Source organism: Mastacembelus armatus, chromosome 23 (genome assembly GCF_900324485.2).
Source record: "Mastacembelus armatus chromosome 23, fMasArm1.2, whole genome shotgun sequence".
NCBI classification, from domain to species: Eukaryota; Metazoa; Chordata; class Actinopteri; order Synbranchiformes; family Mastacembelidae; genus Mastacembelus; species Mastacembelus armatus.
Genome location: NC_046655.1, coordinates 5,394,442 through 5,414,897, shown reverse-complemented (window position 1 = coordinate 5,414,897; position 20,456 = coordinate 5,394,442). Strand labels below are relative to the sequence as shown.

The following is a 20,456-nucleotide window of genomic DNA, read 5'->3' as shown; positions in this document are numbered from 1 at the left end:
AGGAAAGCAAACATGTTGCTCTTGGCTTCGGGACAGTGACCTCGGCGGACGAGGCTGAGATTTCTCACTGGCAAGCAGGCGAAGGAGGGAGGTAGAGCCAGGAGACACAGTGAAACACAGAAATCGTCATCAGTATTATTCTGGTGCACATTTGTGCGCAATTTTACATTGTACATATCTTAAAGGGGCAATCGACGCATTTTACACGTGAAGTTCAGCTACTCCTCATGAGAAGTGCTACTGAACCTGTAAAAATAGCTCTATAACGCCATGTTGATAGGCGCTGAGAAAATAACCCTGATGACATCAGCAGAAAGCCCTGCAAAAAGGCCTAACAGTTATCTTTAGCTTTAACGTGCTGGGTCGGAAACTTAAACAATAGAAAAATTGTGTTGCAGCTCAACAAGTGTTTAAAGGAGACAGACATACTGTGCAGATAATTGCTATTCATATCTACAGAGCTATGAAGCGCCGTGAGAATATGTCAGAGCACAATGCTACACATGTCCTATTTAGAGCTGCAGCACCGAACTACATCAACTCACAACAACTTTGAAAGTTGCCAAAGAGTTTTCTCAGGGGCGGCTTAGCCTGGCGCAGCGTGCCAGTCCGGTTGGAGTTGGCGGAGGCAGTGAAAAGACAAGCCCACCACTTGACAGGGTATTTACGTGGGCAGTGGGCGTGGGTGAAGATGGCACTAATTAAAATGGAATGGACTTGTTTGGGAAGCTGTGAAACTCTAAGGGAGTTGGGGGGTGGGAGGGGGATGCGCGTGCACAAGCTTGTATTTGTGGACACCCTCATATAGCTTTGTCTATTTAGTATGTTATTTTGCGTGTGTCTATGTGTGTGTGTGTCTGTTTGCGATATCACAAAGCAATCCCTGGCTGCCTGGACGTTTGTGTGCCTGTTAGTGTGTGGGGGCTGTGTTGGAAACATGTTCTGGCTGCGTCCCGTGTTAATGTGAGGAGAACCTGGGGCAGGTCACATTACCACCCTCTCTCTCCTCCCTCTGCTAACCCCCCCACCGTGCATTTATTCCCAGCATCCCCTGGCAAGCACCCACCCCTCTTTCTATCTCTCTCTCTCTCTCTCTCTCTCTGTCTCTGTCTCTGTCTCTCTCTCTATCATGGTAAACAACACATTGCCACACAGCCGGAGTGTGATAGCCAAAAAAAAAAAAAAAAAGTCCTGCAGGACGCCTGCATTTGTTGCTTTTATACATCAAAAAATAGACAAGACAAAAGGATGGAGCCAAAAGGACTGAGTGAGAGTGGGAGAAAGAAAGATAAAGAGAGAGAGACTGAGAGTGTAAACAGGAAGGGTGTATTTGGACTGGTTTTTCTATTAAGAGAGAGATGTTGTTGTAGGGGCAAGCTCCTCTTTTGGGAAACAATCCGACTCCTTGTGTGGGAATATGGTCACGCTCTACCTTGCTTAGTGAAAAACATTTGAACCATCACAAATAAAAGCTACTTTCACTATGTAAGCTACACCTATTTCTTAATGTTTGTGTGTGTTGGTGGATGTCACTCACTGCAGCCAGGTTTGTAGTTGAAGCCAGGGGGCATGAGGAAGCCTTGCTGGGCTGCAGCTGCCGCCAGAGTCCTCTGGTCTGGGGGAAAGACGGGAATCATCAGCGGAGGGAGCTGGCCCTGGACCTGCTGATGAAGGAGGAAGGGTGGGAGTGGGTTATGGGGGGGGGGGGGGGGAGGAAGGGAGAGCCGGGTGCGAGAAAGAAAGGACAGGTGGAACGAAGAGGAAGAGGGAGAAATGAGGGAAGAAAACATGAGCACCTTTCACCATCTGTAGACATGCACAGTGTGTGTATGTGTGTAATTGATCCCAGAACAGCCTTCAGCATCGTTCTGACAGTTATGGTTACATCTGACTTACATCATTATAATTTCACAGAATCATATGCACTTAGGCTCATATGCATACTTACATGTGGTGTATGTGAAAAACACATATGACATCAGTTTGCACAAACAAAAACACACACACGCCATCTTCTGATTTCAAAGACAAAAAGCACCTCATCACGACAGGACACCGGACCTTCACAACAGCTGGCCTTTTCTTTTTATTTGGGAGATGATTTTCTCTCCCTTCTCTCCACACATCGACCCAAACACAAACACACACACGAAAAACACACAGACACAACCCGCTCTCCACGGCCATCGGCAGAGAGCCATATGACTTCACAAGGTTTCCAGGATTTTAAAAGGAGACGCAGAGAAAAAAAAAAATGCTCCTCCGATGGGTGGCTTTGGCAGGGAAGACAGGAGAGAGAAAGAGAGAGAGAGAGAGAGAGAGCGGGAGAAGGAGAGAGGGAGACAGAAAGAGAGAGAAGTAGGAGACAGATGGTTGCACTAAACAGCGCGCTGCCAAAAACAACACACAAAGACTTGCGTGTGATGGACTGACTGACAGTTTGAGAGGAAAGATAGGAGAGGATGAGAAGGGGAAGTGAGGAGGAGAGGGAGAGTGGAAGAAGGTGAGAGAAGGAAGAAAATAAGGGATCTGATTGAGCTGTAAAGCTGAGGTGTAATGCTGGTATGCTGTAGAAAACCACACACATCAAGAGAAGGAAGGAGCTCAAGCCAAATTCTGTGCAAATTTTAAGCAATTTCCCAAAAAGTCACAACAAGAATGTCAATGTGTTTCCACAAACTACTGGGCACCATTCTGCATAATCAACAGAGCTCCAGGAACTGTGTGGCTCTATAGGTACATCATGCCATTTATATTCTTCACATGTATTACCAATCTTCGGGCACTGCACTGCGCCTACACTGTACTGAAATATAACAGGACAAAACAGAACGGGCAGCAATGTGACATCACTTATTTAACAAACGTGCTGCACTGCTTCTGACCTTCTTGTCTTTATCAGTACAATGATTTTTACACCTCAGTCACTCACTTACTAAAATGTTTTCTTTGTTGTGATGTGAAATCTGAAGTGGGAACCGAGATGTTTTAAAAGAGAAAAGAGAGCCACATAGGACATGCAACTGTTTGGCTGACTAATTGTGCTTATGCTGGGCAAACTAAACTTGGTGTGTAAAATTGGTGCAGTGGTCCTTTAGTGGTCAAATACCTAATGGAGTGTTTAGACCCATACTCTTTGCTGCACCACACTTTGTTTCCTCTTTATAACTCATCTCCTCACTCCTCTCTTCTTCTGTTTCCTTTATTTAGTTGGGAGGCCAGAGAGGTAATGGCTGAAAAGGACTAATGGGCAGGTAAAAGCTGTTTGATGTGAAAACAGCTGCACAATCATAAAGATGTGGTGGCCCCACAGAACAATTAAGTCACACCTGAGTGATATCGGCACTTGAGGTAGTTAGTGCTTCACACAGGTAGAAGTGAGAGGGAGAGCTGCAGACAACGCACACACAGCTTTCCCTGCCTCTGTGTATGTGTGTGTGCTCATGTTTCCCTGGGTGTATGCATGCTCGTGTACTGTAAACACTTATGTGTGTGTGTTTCTGTGTGTGGTTCCCCTCCCGCTCCTGTGTGTTGGCATGAGCCAGCCAGCAGCACTGTAATCAAACTATCACAGCGCAGGGGAATAGCGCTCTCTTCAAGCAGCTCCTGTTTCCCCCTTACACCAAAAACAATAATTACGCCACCATTTTGGTTAACCATAAACCGCCTGCATCGCATGATCAGAAGGGAGAGGCGTTTCAGCGCGATGCTCGGACAGCACCCCCGCAGGGACGAATCACAGACAGAACAGTTCCGCTTTGCCTTTCAGGCCTAATTGGACATATGCTGGAGTGGAGCTGGCTAGCAATACAGTAATATACCGTAAGGAAGAGGAGGAGTAGGACTAGAAGGAGAGGAGCAGAGAGGAGAGCAGGAGTCTGTGGCAGCTGTAACACATACATGCTGTACAAAGACACCCTGGCACTTTTACTGTATGATATCTGTCTGCACATAGCTTTGTTTTCTTTCTTTGCAAATAAAATTGTCACCGAAAATCCTTAATAGCACCCGAGTCTGCTCCTCTCTTTCTGTCTCATAACAAAAAGCACGCACACAATAGGGAGACATTAATCAGCCTGCAGAACTGTTGCACAATACATACAAGGACCTATAATAGGATAAGAAGATCAGGCAATAGGAAGAAAGAACAAAATGGCAAGAAAAACACACAAAAGAACAAAAAATTGGAATATGCAGAGAGGAAGTGAGACAGAGAATAGTTTATGAAGAACCCCCCCCCATACACACACACACAGAGGTTGCTGTTATAATAACTGAGTTGGATGTGTGTGTAACAGCTACTGAGCACGTCTAGACACACTGACCTCCAATGGGTAACACACACATATGAGGCAGAAAACATGGGTAAGAGCGTTTGTTTTGTGACACTGGAGCGCATCCATCTCTCCGTCTCCTTAACTTATCCTAATATAGGATATGCAAAATGAATAATGAGCTGTGTGTGTTAGATCACAATGTAAACTTTGAAAGCACGAGAAAGAAAAGAGAGGGAGAGAGAGGTCTCCCAAATCAGAGAATCAGAGACAAAGAGATGCGATGACAGAAGGAAAAGAAAAGCCTAAAAGAAAGTAAAGGGTGAGAAAAACACAAAGAGGGAAAAGTGAGAGTGAGGCCAGATTTATCAGACAATCTCTAGATCCTACATAAAGGAAAAAGCACATCTGAAACAGAAGGCACTTTTGGGAATAAGACACTCCTCAGCTTTTCTTTCACATCAGGCCCAAAGCGAACATGAAAACCTACAACACACGCAGACAAAACATCACACTCGTGCCGGATAAGGGGCTCCGTTTTTCTTTTTTTTAAATCTGCAGACCCCCTCCTCTACGTCCAAAAAAAAAAAAGGAATCTGAACCAAATATAGCTGGAATTCATCTGAAACGATTCCTCTAATCAGTGAAAACTGAAGGCATAACAAAGAAAATTGCTCTGAACAGAAAAAGAACACCATATATAAAGAAAAACTTTTTCTTGAGAACTTGCACAGGGGCAAGGAGGGCAGAAAGAAGGAGGGAAAGTCGACAATTCACCAGTGTGAAAGAACTCAGAAAACAAACAGCAGATAGGGAGACCAGAACGAACAAGAGAGGGAGAAAGAGTGAGAGAAACAGAGATGGAGAGGGGAGCAAGAGTTGGATAATTGGCAGCGAGTGGAGGCTGCGTTCACCACGCGCCAGGCGGCACAGCTTGAACTTAAAGCGCCGCTGCGGCATAATGAAGATGTGGCCGCTAATTAACATATGGAGTGCGAAACAGGTTGGTTGGCACGCGGCGTGCAGAAAACTCCAAGGTAAAGTTATTATTGGGGAGTAATTAGCTCTATGAAGTTAATGCGCCGAACAATAGCTGCCAGCGCCACACAATATGGCTCGCATCTGAGCGCGCGAAAAAATAGCCCCCGCTAAAGTGCGAGTCCCACAGCTAAAATCTGTTGGCGACCATATGCTCCGGCAATTAATGCAAGACCTGGATGACCTATTGCTGAAGAGGGGATGTGAAAGCGATAAAACCAATAATTAATTTGAAGAGAGAGAAAGGGGGGGTGGGGGAGGAGAGTGGGACAGAGAGAGGTAGAAGGCTTTTAATATTAGTCCATTAACTTTCTATGGACAGGGGCTATTAGAGGCCGGCCTGCTGTGAATACTGGGGCATGGTTCATGTTGCAATGGCACTGCAGTGGCTGTGACACACACACACACACACACACACACACACACACACACACACATACAGACAGGTATGCCTGTGTGTGAGTGCAGTAGAGTGAAAGCATGTTAGTGAGGGTGGGTCTCAGTGGGAATGGCTGGCTGGTCCTGGTCCAGTTTATGAGTACCTGGGTGTGTTTGTGCGTGCGCATCGACACATACAGTACATAAGGAAAACACAAATTACACTGGTTGCGGTGTAATGTGAGTGATTAAACAATTACACAGGCAATTGGGTTAGCCGCTCCTATGCACAGAGTACAGAGGTGCTGGTGTGTTGTGTGTGTGCATGTATGTGGCCTACTGTCCATGAGTCAAAATGAATGAGAAGCAGGCGTTATAGTGTTTCCGCTTTTGTTTTCCTCTTTCGTCAATGCGGAATGAAAATGTTCAGCAGGGACAGACGCTGTACTTGTGATTGCACAGCCCTCTAAGCTCAATTCTTGGAGGGGTGTGCAGTCACAAGCACACATGCTTGTGTGTGTGTGTGTGTGTTTTTTGTGATTGAGTTACCAACGTAGGTTAACCTTAATAGAGAGCTTGTTAGCCGTTGTCGCCAGCTTGTCTGGCCTCTGTTAAACCAGTCAAAGCATCAGGTGGCTTTGCTCTTTCTCATTCTTCCTCACTTTTTTCCTCTTTTCTGTCTGCTTTGCTGTCTCAACTTTCAGCAACGCTGCTGCTTGATGAGATGAAAGACAGCACACAGAGATAGCACTGCAGAGTTAGACACACTTGACTGTGTGTGCATGTATATATGTGTGTGTGTTTTGGTTGAGTGAGTTTCGATTCATTAGGCAGGACACACTCTCGTCCCCTCATCCCACTGTTTCAATATACATTGTGTGTGTGTTGTCTTGCTGTTATTCTATGTAAATGTGTGCGTGTTCTCAAGGTAAGCCCTGAGCCGCTCGGCAGGTGAGCTCCTTTCATCCCTGTCGTGCTTCCCCGCACGGCAGCAACAGTCATCCCTGGCAACACTGGAGGGAGCCTCGGAGACAAGTTGTTTAATTAGAATGAGAGAAGACGAGAGGGAAAGCAAAAGGAAGTCTGAGGAAATGTGCTCACCCCTTCAAGTTAACAAGAAGGTCCCTAGCAGGGGGTAGGACTGTGTGTGCTTGTGTGCATGTCTTTATGTGCACACATGTTCTTGTTTTCTAATTTTTTGAAAATTAAATTGTGTTGTGCCCACAACTGAGCCCAAAGTTCTGCAAAGTAAGGGTCATTTTGGTTTGGTGTCATTTTCTGGTTTCAGGTTTAAGATTAGGGATAAATTGGTTCATTTAGGGCCAGGATTTAGGATTAGGGTGTTTGTCAAGTTTGAGTTCAGAACTTGAACTAAGAACAGAATAAGGGTTAAACTAAGATTAAGTGTTTCACAATAAAAGTTTCCCTTAAAAGCAAAACAAGGTGTATGTGTGTAGCTGTGGAATGAATGGATCATAATTGATGCTAATTTGTGGATCATTTCAGGTAGAATCAATTAGTGACTTCTGAACGCTAATGAATGGTGCATGGCTGTGTGTGCTGCTCATACCATTACATGTCATTAGCTTGTGTTGCTCTTACGTCTGCTTCTGTAAGTGAACTTGCTTGTTTGTGGGCTTGCGTCACATTTGGTGAGTGACCACTGGCCTAAATAGTGGACGCTAACACGTATTTTGTGAGCTTGCTTTGGATTTCAGGGTCGGGGGGGGGGGGATTGGACACAAGGACAATAAATAATTTGTCCTCCTTTCATGGGGGATGTGTGTCACTCTCCCTTCTCTTTTTCATGAGCTTGATTATTCGTTTCATTTCATCACCTCTTCCAAGTGGACGGTTGAAAGCATTCTTCACAGGCCTTTGGGGGTTTGGGCCTAACAAAGCCAAGGACATGGACACACACAAACACACACATGAAGGGACAGCTGAACTCAGCCTCGTTAGGGGGAAATGCAATCACAAGGGGCTTATCATACAGACACAAAACACAAGCATGGACACACACATACACGCACACACACATCCCAGAACACTGAACCTGGTGCCCTCTCTCTGGCAGGCCATTGTATTGTGGGATTGTGCGGACAATCTCTTCATGAATGATTAAGCAGTGTATTTCTCGACCAAGTCTTTGATGACGAGTGTGTGTTTGATCATCAGCTCTCTACTGTGACTGCTTGCGGTCCGCGAGCGAGTGCAGGCGTATATTTTGCGTGTTTGTGTGCACTTTGGCGCGCGCGACACATGTGAACGTGTGCTCGTGTTTTTTTGGCGTTCCTGTGATGAGCCCCTGTTGATTGTGTCCCTCTCTTAACAAGGCTGCCTACAGCTGCCCCTGCTTGTGAGAAACTATTGTTGGGTCCGTTCAATGGAGAGTCGCTTGTTTGGGAAAAGGTTGCAAAGTCATGGGAAAAGAGAGCTTTGTCTCGGCGGGGTCGTGAGGGAGTGAATCATGAGCGGACGTGTTTATAGCTTAACACACACAGCTGCGGCAAACACACACTCACATATGCACAGATGAAGAAATGGACGCTCAGAGAACGCAAAGAGAAATGCTCAGAAACAAACGTGTGCTCTCTTTTCTGTCAAAGGGACAAAACATGAACAATTTGGAATTTATCTCGCACAAAGCAAATAAACACAGCTGCTTTACGCAGAATTGTGGACACACATAGACACACGTCCCACACACATGCAATCACAAGGTCTCTTATCACACAAACAGCGCATGGCTAAACTCTTGGGGGAAAGGGAATGTGTGTGTGTGTGTGTGTGTGTGTGTGTGTCTTTCTGTGTGTTCCTCCTTGGACAGGGTGTCTCTTTATGACACAAAGGCCGGCTTTCTCAGCTCAAAATTCAGTGTCATCTGCCTTTACAAAGGCCTGGGCTATTCGGTCCAAGCCACCTGGACCAACATAGAGGCTCCAGTGTAGCACCCAAAAGGACAATACTTCCATTTTTAAGTGCTACATATATACCCACCCATTTTCCTTTTTCTCTGGAGCTTAAGACACAGAGTCACATTCAAAGGGACTTTTTTAGTTAATTTACTGTGTAGACTTTTGTCTATATTGGCATAATTCAGCTCTGTCCAGCATCTACATGATTAGATTACGTTCATAACAAGGACTCTCCAAATAAGAAATCAACTAAGTTTGCATTTCCAAATATTTCCTTCAGGCAATTGACAAAAAGAGTGAAACATAATGCGCCCTCTTCTGAGCAGTGGAAAACATGCTGATACCAAGCCAAAAGGGTGCAGGCTCAGCAGGCCTAATTCCATGTACTGTAAAACTCACCAACTTTTATCAACCATTTTTTGCCAAAGCCATTGTGTTGCCATCCAGTAGGGCACTATGTTAGCCAACCAAACACATGTGACCCCACAATCATCCCCCTGTTTCTTGGAGATGGTGTAATGTGAAGAACTACTAAGATTTTATAGCCTCTGACATGAAACAATGGAAAAGATCAATCCTGTTTAGCTTTTCTGTCTTGATCTCCTTCCCAAACCTTTCTTGGCTACTTCACTAGCTCAGTTGCATCGTCTGGAGTTGCACAACAATACTGTTACTTAACTCAGCCAATCTAATGCTGTGTCTGTGAAAACACCCAAAGACACATAGGAAAAGTGCATTTCACTGACAGTCTGATGTGCAAACTTTGATTTATATAAGAACTTACAACACACATACAGTACTCCAGCACCCTACTTCTGATTATTCCAAGCAGACTGACCATTTTTAAGTGATTACACAGGTTGTGTACGTGTATGCATGTATGTGCGTGCACATGTACAGTATGTCTGTGTCAACCCTTGAACCAGGCCACAAATGCTGATGACTGCGCAACAATCACAATCAAAAAAAAAAAAAAAAAAAATCTTTGTGGGCCATGCAGACACACATAAAGGCACACATTCATACAAACACTTGCACAAAAATATACTGACTGACACACACACACACACACACACACACCACTAACACATGGATGGACACACAAACTGGCCTCACCTGGATTTGTTGCTGCAGGAGGTTGATTTTGTGTTGCTGCTGCAGAAGCTGCTGCTGTTGCCGGGCAATCTGAGAACAGAGCATATAATTAGAATGTATATACAGTATGTGTGTGTGGGAGAGTGTGCATGTGTCTGTGGAGTGTGCGCAGGGCCTGTGGAAGACGCGACACATTTGCAGGTCTCTGAGGCCCCAGTTGCGCGGCAGAGGGTCGATGCGCTGGTATGAAATATTAAAGCTCATCTCATCTGGACTCAGCTCACAGCCAAACGGACAGCAGTGCAACACCAACACTCACTGACATGAACCCAAGCCTTGATAAATGAGATGCATGCGGAGAATTCTCTATCATTTTTATATTATTGATGAAACATTTTATAATTAGCAAAGCAGAATATTGCACGATCCTCTAGTCCATCTGGGTGAAGTCTGTGTCTGAAACCCCTGTTTTCTCTCTCTTTGATGAACACATAAAGTCATCATAGTAAAGCTGCCGGCATTAGCTGCAGATTCAGAAAACTAAAACACACTTAAAGAGGCAGTACACTGCATATGCTAGTGTATGGCGTGTGTTTGTTTTGTTGCACTTCATGTGCATTTTTGTAGCATCTAAGTATAGCTAGTGCCAAACTCTAATGCTCAATAAACACTTTTAATTCAAAAAACAATTTGAAGTACAAGCACCATGAACAATGTTTTCAATGTTGTGCACATTTCTTTGCTTTTAGTTTGCCCATCTTTTACATTCATTCTTACTTGCTTTACATGAAAGCATCACCTACATGCCTAAAATGTAATTAAATTGTGAACAGAAACTCCAGAGTATCCACATACACTACATTCTCACACAGCAAGACTTATTCAGTGTGCATTAGTGTGGGATGCAGCCAGGGGCTCTGTAAGGCATTGTGTTTGTCAGAGGTGATTTGTCCTTACAGCTGTGTATGTGTGTGTGTGTGTGTGTGTGTGTGTGTGTGTGTGTGTGTGTGTGTGTGTGTGTGTGTGTGTGTGGTTCCTTTTGTAAACCCAAGCTTTCCAGAAGCGAAAACGCACAACAAAGAGGGAACCCCTTCTCTATGCAAATACCTGGCAGACTCCCGCCTGGGAGCTTAAAATGTGTATGTCTGGTGTGTTAAGCACAGGCGTGTATGTCCCAGCTACATCCGCTTCCAATGCAACATACCCTCAGCTCATTCCTGTGCAATGTCCCTGTGTTTCGGCTGCCAAAGGCACATGTCTCTGGCTGCATGAACACTATATGTGTGTTTAAGTGTGTGTGTGTGTGTGTGTGTGTGTGTGTGTGTGTGTGTGTGTGTAACAGAGAGTAAAGGCAAGAAAAATCCCATGTGAATTGTTTTCTTCAATCATACCTGTGAGCACACCGTCTGTTACAAACCAGAGAAATCTGTGTGAGGATCTGTCTGGTACACATGCATGCACATAATTTGTCATTCCAAATCTGTAATCAATCATTTATCTTTGCTGTTCACTGGCCAGGCACCAACAACTGCACACACATTTTCTTTTATTCTATGTTTTTAAAAAATTTTTCATCAGCTAGAGTTTTATTTTGAAATATGGTGAATTGCCTTAAGAGTCAATATATTGACAGATTCAAAGAAATTATTAAACCATGTTAATCTGATTTGAAATTGGAAATACATGATCACCAATTAATACATGTGATTTTTCTCTTTTATGATTTGAATCCAGACTAACTGAATTGTTAGGATGGAGTTTTTTCACATGCAGCGTGCTCCCGTACCTGGTCCTGCTGCTGCTTGGCTAGCTCCATCTGCTGCCTCTGCTTCTCCATCTGTGACGCGGCCAGCTTCTTCTGCTCCTCGTGGGCCGCCAGGAGCTGCTCCCTCAGGCTGCTCAACTGGCCAATCATGCCCATGAGCTGGCGTTCTTTCTCTGCCAGGCTGTCAGGGGTACCTGTGGGGCAAGAGAGAAGGAGGAGAGGGGTTAAAGGTGAGATGGTAGCACTTTGAAGAAAAGGAGTGCAGGGCTAGGCTGGGGTTACACTGTGAAACTTACAATCAAAGACTCTTTAGTATAAATTGAAAGCCATTGTTGGAGTGCTTTGTTGGTTCAGGACTTTGCATAGAGAAACTGTGATGCGGTTGAAAGCTGTTCAGATTTCTCAGTGAAATAACTTGAATCCTCTAAATGCTGAGTGATGATCGGCTGACTGCTTCACGCTTAAGTCAGGCTGTAGCTTTGTCTTAATTATCTGCCTGCATTTTTCTACCACAACATATCGCCATACTATAACTGAACATGTTTAAGCTGCTTTAGTTTCTTAAAAACCATATTCTACCATTAAATGAAAAAAGTACCTGACTAATAACTAAAATCTTCTTTTTGAGCTTTTCAGGGTTATCTGGAAGCAAGGAAGGGTTATGGGAATGAGGTTAGAGGTCAAAAGCACGAGGGAGATGAGAAAGGAACAACAAAGCAGTGTAAACTATCTTTGGCTTGTTGCTCAGCCTAATATATGACCGGTCGGGGGGTTTGGACAGCAGGAGGGGGCACATCAATGAAAGGTGCGTATATGTGTTGTGAAGTTCTAAAACCAGATGTTGACTCATTGTGCTGTGCACAGAAGACCAGCAGTGATTACTCACATCCATCACTGCCTTTATTGCCTTACTGAAGTAAAGAAAACACATTTGGCTGAGGAAACATTTGTAAACAGGCAAAATGTGGAGGCAAAATAAATGTAAAATCTGTGCCAGATTCATATGTTCAACAAACAAAACAAATCTTCAACCAGGTTTGGAAATTTACATTTCTTACTAAAACTTGAAGTCAAACCAAAATGTATTTGATTGGCGCTTTATTATGGTTAATTCAGGGATTGGTGTGTGGCTATGAACTGGGATTTCTGTGTGAAAGCGTGTGTGTAGAAACGGAGAAGAAAAAAAGAGTGAAAGAGAGAAGGGGAGTGTGTCTGGTCTGTGTTTACCCTGCAGTCAGCCAACCTCCTGCTCACATTTAGCATGGCCTGACCTTTGACTCCTTAGATCCTGACATACCAGCTCCATTACACACACACATATACACATTTACAATTACACATACATGAACACACTTCCACACAAGGCCTAAATCATTCAACAGGATGTAGTTAGAGAGAAGCATAGTCAGGCACAATCAGTATGAGTGTGTCTGGTCATATGTACCGATGTTTGCGTACATGCCCCTTGTTGTGTGTGTGTGTGTGTGTGTGTGTGAATGCATGTGTGGAATAGCACAATCCTCCATTGTTCTTCAGCTGCTACCTTTAACAGGGCACATTCCTGCGCCAGTCAAACCAGATGAGGAAGAAAGAAGGAGAGAAAGAGGGGAGGAAAACAAAGAGCAGCACTACAGGGGATGAAAGAGGGAGTCAGGAGAACGGATGAAGGGAGCGAAGGTGAGGGGGCCAGGGCTCCTGACCTGCCCTTTGACCGCTCAGGAAGGTGAGAGCCATCCATTTGTCCTCCCTGTTGGTAGCCGCTGCCTCCCTAAAAAAAACGCGCCCACCCGCCCACCCCCACTGCCCATTGACACCCCTCCTCCTCCTCCCTCACTTCCCCCTGCACTCCATCCATCCGCCAACAATGAACAATAAAGGCAACTGTCGGGAGCACTGGCCGCTGGAAAAATAAACACGCTGCTGTCCTAACTTACAGACCCACCTTTGTAGAGCCAGAGAGAGTGTGTGTGCATGCTTGTGTGTGTGTGTGTAGCTAAAGCTGACCAAGACAAGAAAGAGCCTTGTGTTAAAAACGTTAGCCTGTTCAAATGGGGGCTGCAGGGGTGGGGAGGAAGGGGGCAAGAGGGAGAAAAAAAAGGTTGGGGGGGTTGCAAAGGTGAACTGGTGGATCAAAGGAGTCTTTCTTGTTGGGCGTTCTAGTTGGGGTTACCCCCACCCTTAACACACACATCCATGCACGTGCAAACACAGTAAAATTGGGTGCCTTTGTGCAAAACAAGATATTCCTTCAACCAGCAGCCTGAATAGTTAGGTGTGAAAAAGAAGACAACCAGTCTATTCTCTCTACAAGCTGTTCTCAATCCCCCTCTCAGCTGTGGATCTTTTATCAGTAAACCAGAGTGTTTGCAGGAGAGGAAGAATCCAAGGAAACAACACGCTTCCTAACAGAGACGAGATTTTAAAAACTCTTCAACGTGGCCATAAGCTCCCCCGTCTCTCTCCCATTCAGGCTTTCAGAATTTTCTATGGCCATCCTATAAATCAGCTCGTGTCGGCTTGTTTCCTCAGCTGCTGCGAGGCAGACAGGTGGATCAATAACTGTTTTCCTCCATTGGTTTACACACATTCCTCCTTAGGCAGATTGCTACGGCCTGCGCTTACCTAAAAACCTGCCGGCCAGCACCAGCTCTCTCACACACATACACACACACTCGCGCATGGCGTAATTAACCAATTTGTAACAATGTAATACTTGTCACCGTGTTCGCGGAGCTAATTAATGACCTCGGCTCCATTGATAACCCCCCCCCCCCATACAGAGGAGGGAGGGAGGAGCGGGGATGAGATGGCTGAAGAGGAAGGGAGAGAAGAAGAGGAGGAAAACACACATGAGCCTCTCACAAAGAGAGTGAGGAAAGAATATAAGAGAAGAAGAAGAAAGGGATGGAGAGTAGATGACAAGATGCAAACAGGTTAACAAAAAAGAGCAGTCTGTTTAAGAAGTATTTCCTGAAGTAGATTTACAACACACACAGGGGTTTTAAACATATTTTGCCAAATTAGGTGTATAAGTGTCATCAGTGGCTCCATACAGGTAACCCTACAAACATTCCTTCCTCTCCTTAACACATACTGCTATTGTGCCACTAGGCAAGGCCATTAACCCTGAAACTCCTGCTAACAGGCTGCTCAGTGGGATACAGCAGACTGTGTGCCCGCTGAATGTGATTTCTGAGGATGTGAGGTCCTTTATCCTGTTGATGAGCTCATGTTGTGCAGCCAAGTTACAGCACTTACGTTTAAATTAAGAGCTAAAGTCCCAAAGTTTCCAAAGTTACCAGACATACCAGGCAGAGAACATTTGTGCACATCCTGAGTATAGAGTTTGATGATATAGAGCAAGCATAAAGAATCATGGGAAATGGGTTTAAATATCTCATGTGACCTTAACACACCGCTTTGTATTGTCATTCTCTACTTTCTAATGTATCTGACGGTAATGGTGCTATACTGTTACTACAGTACCTACATACTTGTGTGTGTGTGTGTTTTGCTACAGTATGTGAACCGCAAGGGGCCTTTTACCAATGTTGCTTCTCAATAAGGCTGATGAGTGGGAGGCAGTGGCTCAAAGTCACTTTGTTTCCCACAAAAAGCTCTTCAATGGAATTCGATAGGGGAGAAAAAAGTCAAGGGATGCGCTGATAAATGAGAACAGCATACGCCATCAACAAAACTGCTGTACGAACACTTGACTTTCCATGTATCTCTCTTGTTTTTATCACACATTGTTATGTAAGTTCTGTCGAAGACACACACATGGACTCAATTGACATACACGCGCTTCCACTGCACACACACACGCACTCATACATACTCCTGATATTGCTCCCCAGCTGTTAAGTGTGTGGTGCGCCAAGCGGGACGCCCCTACACAGAAATGTCAGCGCAGCAGGGAGCTGGGAAAAGGGGGTTTGATCAATGGAGCCCCCTCTCGATGGCCACGCTGCTCCGCAAGGCTCTTTGATTACATATTGCTTTACTTCCTAATGAAGCTCAATTACTGGAGGAAAACGAAGGCTTTGCCCTGGAGTTACAGAGAACGTTAGCCAGCCTCTTCCACTTCTCCCTCTCTGCTTCGCTCACATCTTTTTCTCCTCACTTGTTTCTGTGCCCGCTCCTGCACAGTCACAGCACAGCTCTCCTGTTCCCTTTTTGTTTGTCCGTCCTGCTCTTGGCTGTTCTTGCATCGGTTTGGATAAAATGGGTGATTAACACTGAGATTAACATAGAGCTGATTGAATATCGGAGATGTCACTGACTTTTTGACTGGTTGGTTAGACACAAGACTGAAAGGGCGACAAGGTTCAGTTCATTTGAGTCATTTGAGTTTTTTTCAGTTTGACTTTAACACCCTGGCTCTTTTTCCTGACATTTAACACCCTTCACTCACAGTCTTGTCATTAGATGACCTGACCTTACCAGGCAACATGTTGTTCTTTTCCAGTGAAGTTATTAAGTTACACAGAAACATAATACAATAAACCGATTCTGGAGAGTTTCAGCATATGGTGTAATATTCAAAGAGCACATTATCATGGAGTGGATTATTGCCACACCTTTCAGTATTACTGGTTTCTTACGTACTACAGGATGTAATAAAGTTTTTCCAACAGGGTTTCCATGATGTTTGATGTAAACAGGAAGTGTACTGTTGCCATGGAATCAGTGAATTAGCTGTGGGCTATGTCTGAACTGGGTTTTTTTTTTCCACTTATGTCTTTACATTTTGGTGGATCTGCTCCACAAAATGTCATGCCACATTAGCTACTTGTAGTTTGTTTGCCCAGTAACCATGGACACAGACCACCAACCACCACCTGGATGACTGCTGGTACTGAAGAAGACTTCTTGATTTTGAAACGATGTGGTGAGATATTAAGTTAAAATGATTCTTTTAACGATTTAATGTAGGATTATGGACACCTTTGTTTTCCTACATGGACATCGGAGATGTGCACATTTTGCACCAATCAACTAAAAAGGTAAATTAAATTGCTTACTAAGTTTAGTTCTGCTAAGTTGTACCATACCTTTAATTTCTCCGATGTGCCCTGAGCCCATGGCCAAAAGTTTATCCTTCCAGTCCTTTGACAACAGCCTCTCAATGCTGGGGGCCTCTGTTCAGGGGAGGAGGAGGGGCAGAGGAGAGAGAGAGAGAGGGATTCAGTTGGCTGGCCAACATAACAATAAAGCTCATTTAAAGTCCATTTGCTGTAATAAAGGCAGCGGCAGCTCAGCCTAATGGCCGCATCAGCAGGAGAGAGAGGGAGAGAGAGGGAGAGCAAGGTAGAAAGAGAGAGAAGCTGAAAATCGAAAGAGAGAAAATCTGAAGAACAAAAACAAGTGCGCAAAAGGGACAGAGCGAGAGAGGCAACGCAAGATAAAGAGAGAGACAAGTGGAGGAGAGAAAAAGAGAGGCTTTTTCCCTCTCACCTGCTGCTAGAGAATCATTAGCCCTGTGGGCCCTGAGACAAAGAGGGCCTTAATGCACCCGCCACAATGGACACATTATCAGCTACCGCTTTGTTTTCAACACACACTCCACAGACCCTTACACACACAAACCCCTGCGCAAACACACACATGCGCACACACACACACCCGCAGAATCCCTAATTACAATCCTAACCATGGTCACCCTCACACATGGATGTACACACACACACACACACACACACACACAGTGGGCAAAAGGCAAATGTCACGCAAAGCTTACACATGAAGACTAATGCACATATATACACACACGCATTACACATACATACGTCAGCCTAGTCACCCTGTTGACTGTTATTGATGTGAACAAAGAGTAACGATCAGACACAGAAACACTGACAGAGTGAAGCAAGTGTGTGTGTGTGTGTGTGAGAGACAGAGTATTCTATTTACTAAGAGCCATCTGCACTGGGGATGTGAGGCCTTGCTCAGGAAAGAGGTTTTACACTTTGAGTGGGGAGATTAACCCAGCCAACGCAAACACACACACACACACACACACACACACACGTAAAGCACACACACATGCACGTCACATACACTTGAGTGCACTCATATATGTAGCTGCACAGCACACACGCAAGTGCTGACAGCAGGGGAAAAGTTTGTTTGTCCCCGGATTATTTTTTTTTTTCTAATGACAAGACTGATTTAAGAAAAAAAAAGCCCTAATCTTACTGGTATGAGACAGCTTTCCTGGACAAATAAACGCGCACAGATGCACGACACTAACACTAATGCTTTCCACAGAGAGAGATGTCCGGTGTGTTGAGTTGAACAGCTTAACGCTTCTTCTCCACTAAGTGAGACACACTCGACAACAAATCAAAGCACTTTTACTCGTTCCCCAAACACAAAAACCCAGAGCTTTCCCTCAGTTTCTGTCTTTCCTCTTCATCCCTCTATTTTCTGTCTGTGATGGAGTGAATGTAGATAGATGAGAAGGAGAAACCACGTGGAGATTTTCAGGATTTTAAACAACACGCAGACACACACATGCACACACACACAAAGCGTGTCCTACATACTGTACCTTGATTTGTGTGTGAGCACATGTGTATATGTCTACATCCTCCCCAGAGGCCTGAAGCAGGTCCTTTCCTCGAGCTTCAGGAGTAGAGAATTCACACTCTGGTGGTTAAAATGAGTATGCACTCTCAAACACACGTGGCCATAGATCAGCACTGGACTTCTAGCCAGTCCACCTCTCACTTTCTCTATGTCTCTTCCCACCGTCCTTGGACTCTGACTGGTCTGTCCTTGCATTTTGCACGCTGACGCTCAGCCAGTTAGTCAGCAGCCGTGTTTCAGCGCTGCGTCCCTGATGGTTCTGTCTATGAGAGGTCACCGTAGCCTTCAGGGAATCGGATAGCAGGGGTGGGATGGAGACAGGGAGAAAAGGAGTAGAGCTGAGAGAGATGGAGAATATGTTGCGAAAACAGGGAAGAGGGAAAGACACACTTGTGAAAGGAGTAGAAGAAAGAGCGTGCTCCTGTGTACTCCCCCCCTCCCTGTGACAGCTGTCTCACCGTCACCCCAACAGGTGCTATTAGCCCCTGGCGCTCCCTCTCTCTCCTTTCTCTTCTGTCTCTCACTCTCATCTCGCCCTCCAGCCCCCTCTCCCTCAACAATGACAGAGGCTTTTAAGCCAAAGAGCTTTGACAAGTGAGAGGGAACAACAAATGTCGCCTGTTCTCTTTCCATTGCACTCTCTCTCTGTCTCCATCTCCTAGTTATTATTTTTATTTATTAACAGGGCTGCAGCCATTGTCCCCAGTGACAGGCCGGGGCCACTTTAACTATTAATAAAAGCCAAGAGGCTCTTTCATTGTGTGGCGAATGGCAAAATGGGAGGAAATGGGCAGGAGTGGAGAGGGAAGAGAGAAGAGAGGACAGAGGAGAAGAAAAGAGGAGAGGAGTTGGCATGCTGCAGCTTTTAGTGAGATGTCGATTGATGTGATGAACACTATGAGAACCTAACCCTCAGTGTCAGCCATGATAAAGTTCAAACACACACACACACTCCACAGCCATGGAGGACATCCACACACAAACCTGTGCATCAGTTAAAAGGTGTGTTTGGACAAACAGACACTGTAATCAAAAAATATCATACAGTGACCCTCGCATTAGTTTGGTGCACTAGATAAGCGCCAAGGGCCCAGTGCATTTCCTTTTCATCTTTATATAAGAATATGAAATATGGCCACCTGACACCACACAACAATGACTAGCCTGATGTAGAACAATTCTCCAAAAACTCTTTCCACTTCTCTCAAACTTGAGGATTTATTTGCTTATTCGGCTCAGTGCATGGAAACAAACCAGAACCACATTCTAGGACTGCAATATTTCAAGAGTTTTTAGAAAACCTGCTTGACAGTTGGATGGAAACAAAGCAACATCTACTAGTGCTGATTATGGCCAAAAGTCATATAATAAAAGAGGACGGCACAACAATTTCCATGAAAATCAGAGAAGCTACTCCCTGTTCTTCTGACGTATGGGATGCTGAGTGTATGTGTGCGTGTGCGTGTGTGTGAGCATTCTGTGAGGTAAGCGGGTGGAGTTTGGTGCCCACACAGGGGTGTGGGCAACATATTTCTCAGTTTTGCCCTTTCTGTCATATTATGTATCAGCTTGTTCCAGTGTTTATAATAATAAACCCTTAGTTTCTAGATCAGAACGTTGGCCCTGTAATAGGTCCGAGAGGTTTAAGATACTTTAAAAAACATCTTTTCTGGTTCTAACCACATGGTATGTAGGGGTGTAAATACTGCAGTTGTATTTTCATGTGAAAGTCTGTTAATTAATCTACGGCTGATGTTCTGATTTTGATCCCATACGGCTGAGAGGGATTCCGGGAAAAACAGAGGGGGGAAAGCGCTGACAATAACTCTGGAATTGTCGGCTATTATTTTGGCTCATTGGCTCAAACGGAGTCAAGCTGCTGCCCTGCAGCCGAGCCAAAACAACCCCGTCCACCTGCCGAGAGAGGCAGAGAGACAGAGAGAGAGAGGACCCCCCCCCCATCCGGCTTTTTGGATCCACAGTGAGCTTTTGGTTCAGAAGCTGCTGGAGAGAGAGGGAGAGAAAGACAGAGAAATGGGAGGAGACTCAACCTCAGTCCAGCTCACGACGGCCGACCTCACAAACATCTCTCTACCAACTCTCTCTCTCTCTCGCTTTCTATTTTTCACTCAGACGTTTCACCCTGAGTCACCGCAAGCAGCCAGCTCTATTTTTCCTATTATCTCATATTTGTGAAGACTGGAGACCTTCAGAGGAAAAGGGAGGGTGGAATGATGAGGAAGACGTGGAGGAGATGGGGGAGGAGGGTGTGGAAATAGAGGACAGAAAGAAAGAAAGAGAGAGAGCGAGAGAGAGAGAGAGAGTCTGGGCCCTCGGGTGCACAACAAAGGGGCCTCTGTGCCAGCGCCAGTCCCAGCCGGGCTCAGAGGAGGGTGG

The 20,456-nt window shown here is 45.0% G+C and overlaps 1 protein-coding gene across 6 annotated transcripts in view; it reads right to left on the bottom strand.

Moving 5' to 3' along the window:
- Positions 1-20,456, bottom strand: part of sox5 (SRY-box transcription factor 5) — a 121,979-nt gene that overhangs the window by 25,072 nt on the left and 76,451 nt on the right. For 5 of the 6 annotated variants that reach the window (XM_026326943.1, XM_026326940.1, XM_026326941.1 and 2 more), the window contains exons 4-7: positions 16,523-16,609; positions 11,490-11,662; positions 9,725-9,793; positions 1,538-1,664 (exon numbers count right to left, since the gene is read on the bottom strand). In XM_026326943.1, coding sequence (XP_026182728.1) covers positions 1,538-1,664; positions 9,725-9,793; positions 11,490-11,662; positions 16,523-16,609 — 456 coding nt within the window. The remainder of the gene's footprint in view (positions 1-1,537; positions 1,665-9,724; positions 9,794-11,489; positions 11,663-16,522; positions 16,610-20,456) is intronic. The other variant, XM_026326942.1, reaches the window with a different exon arrangement.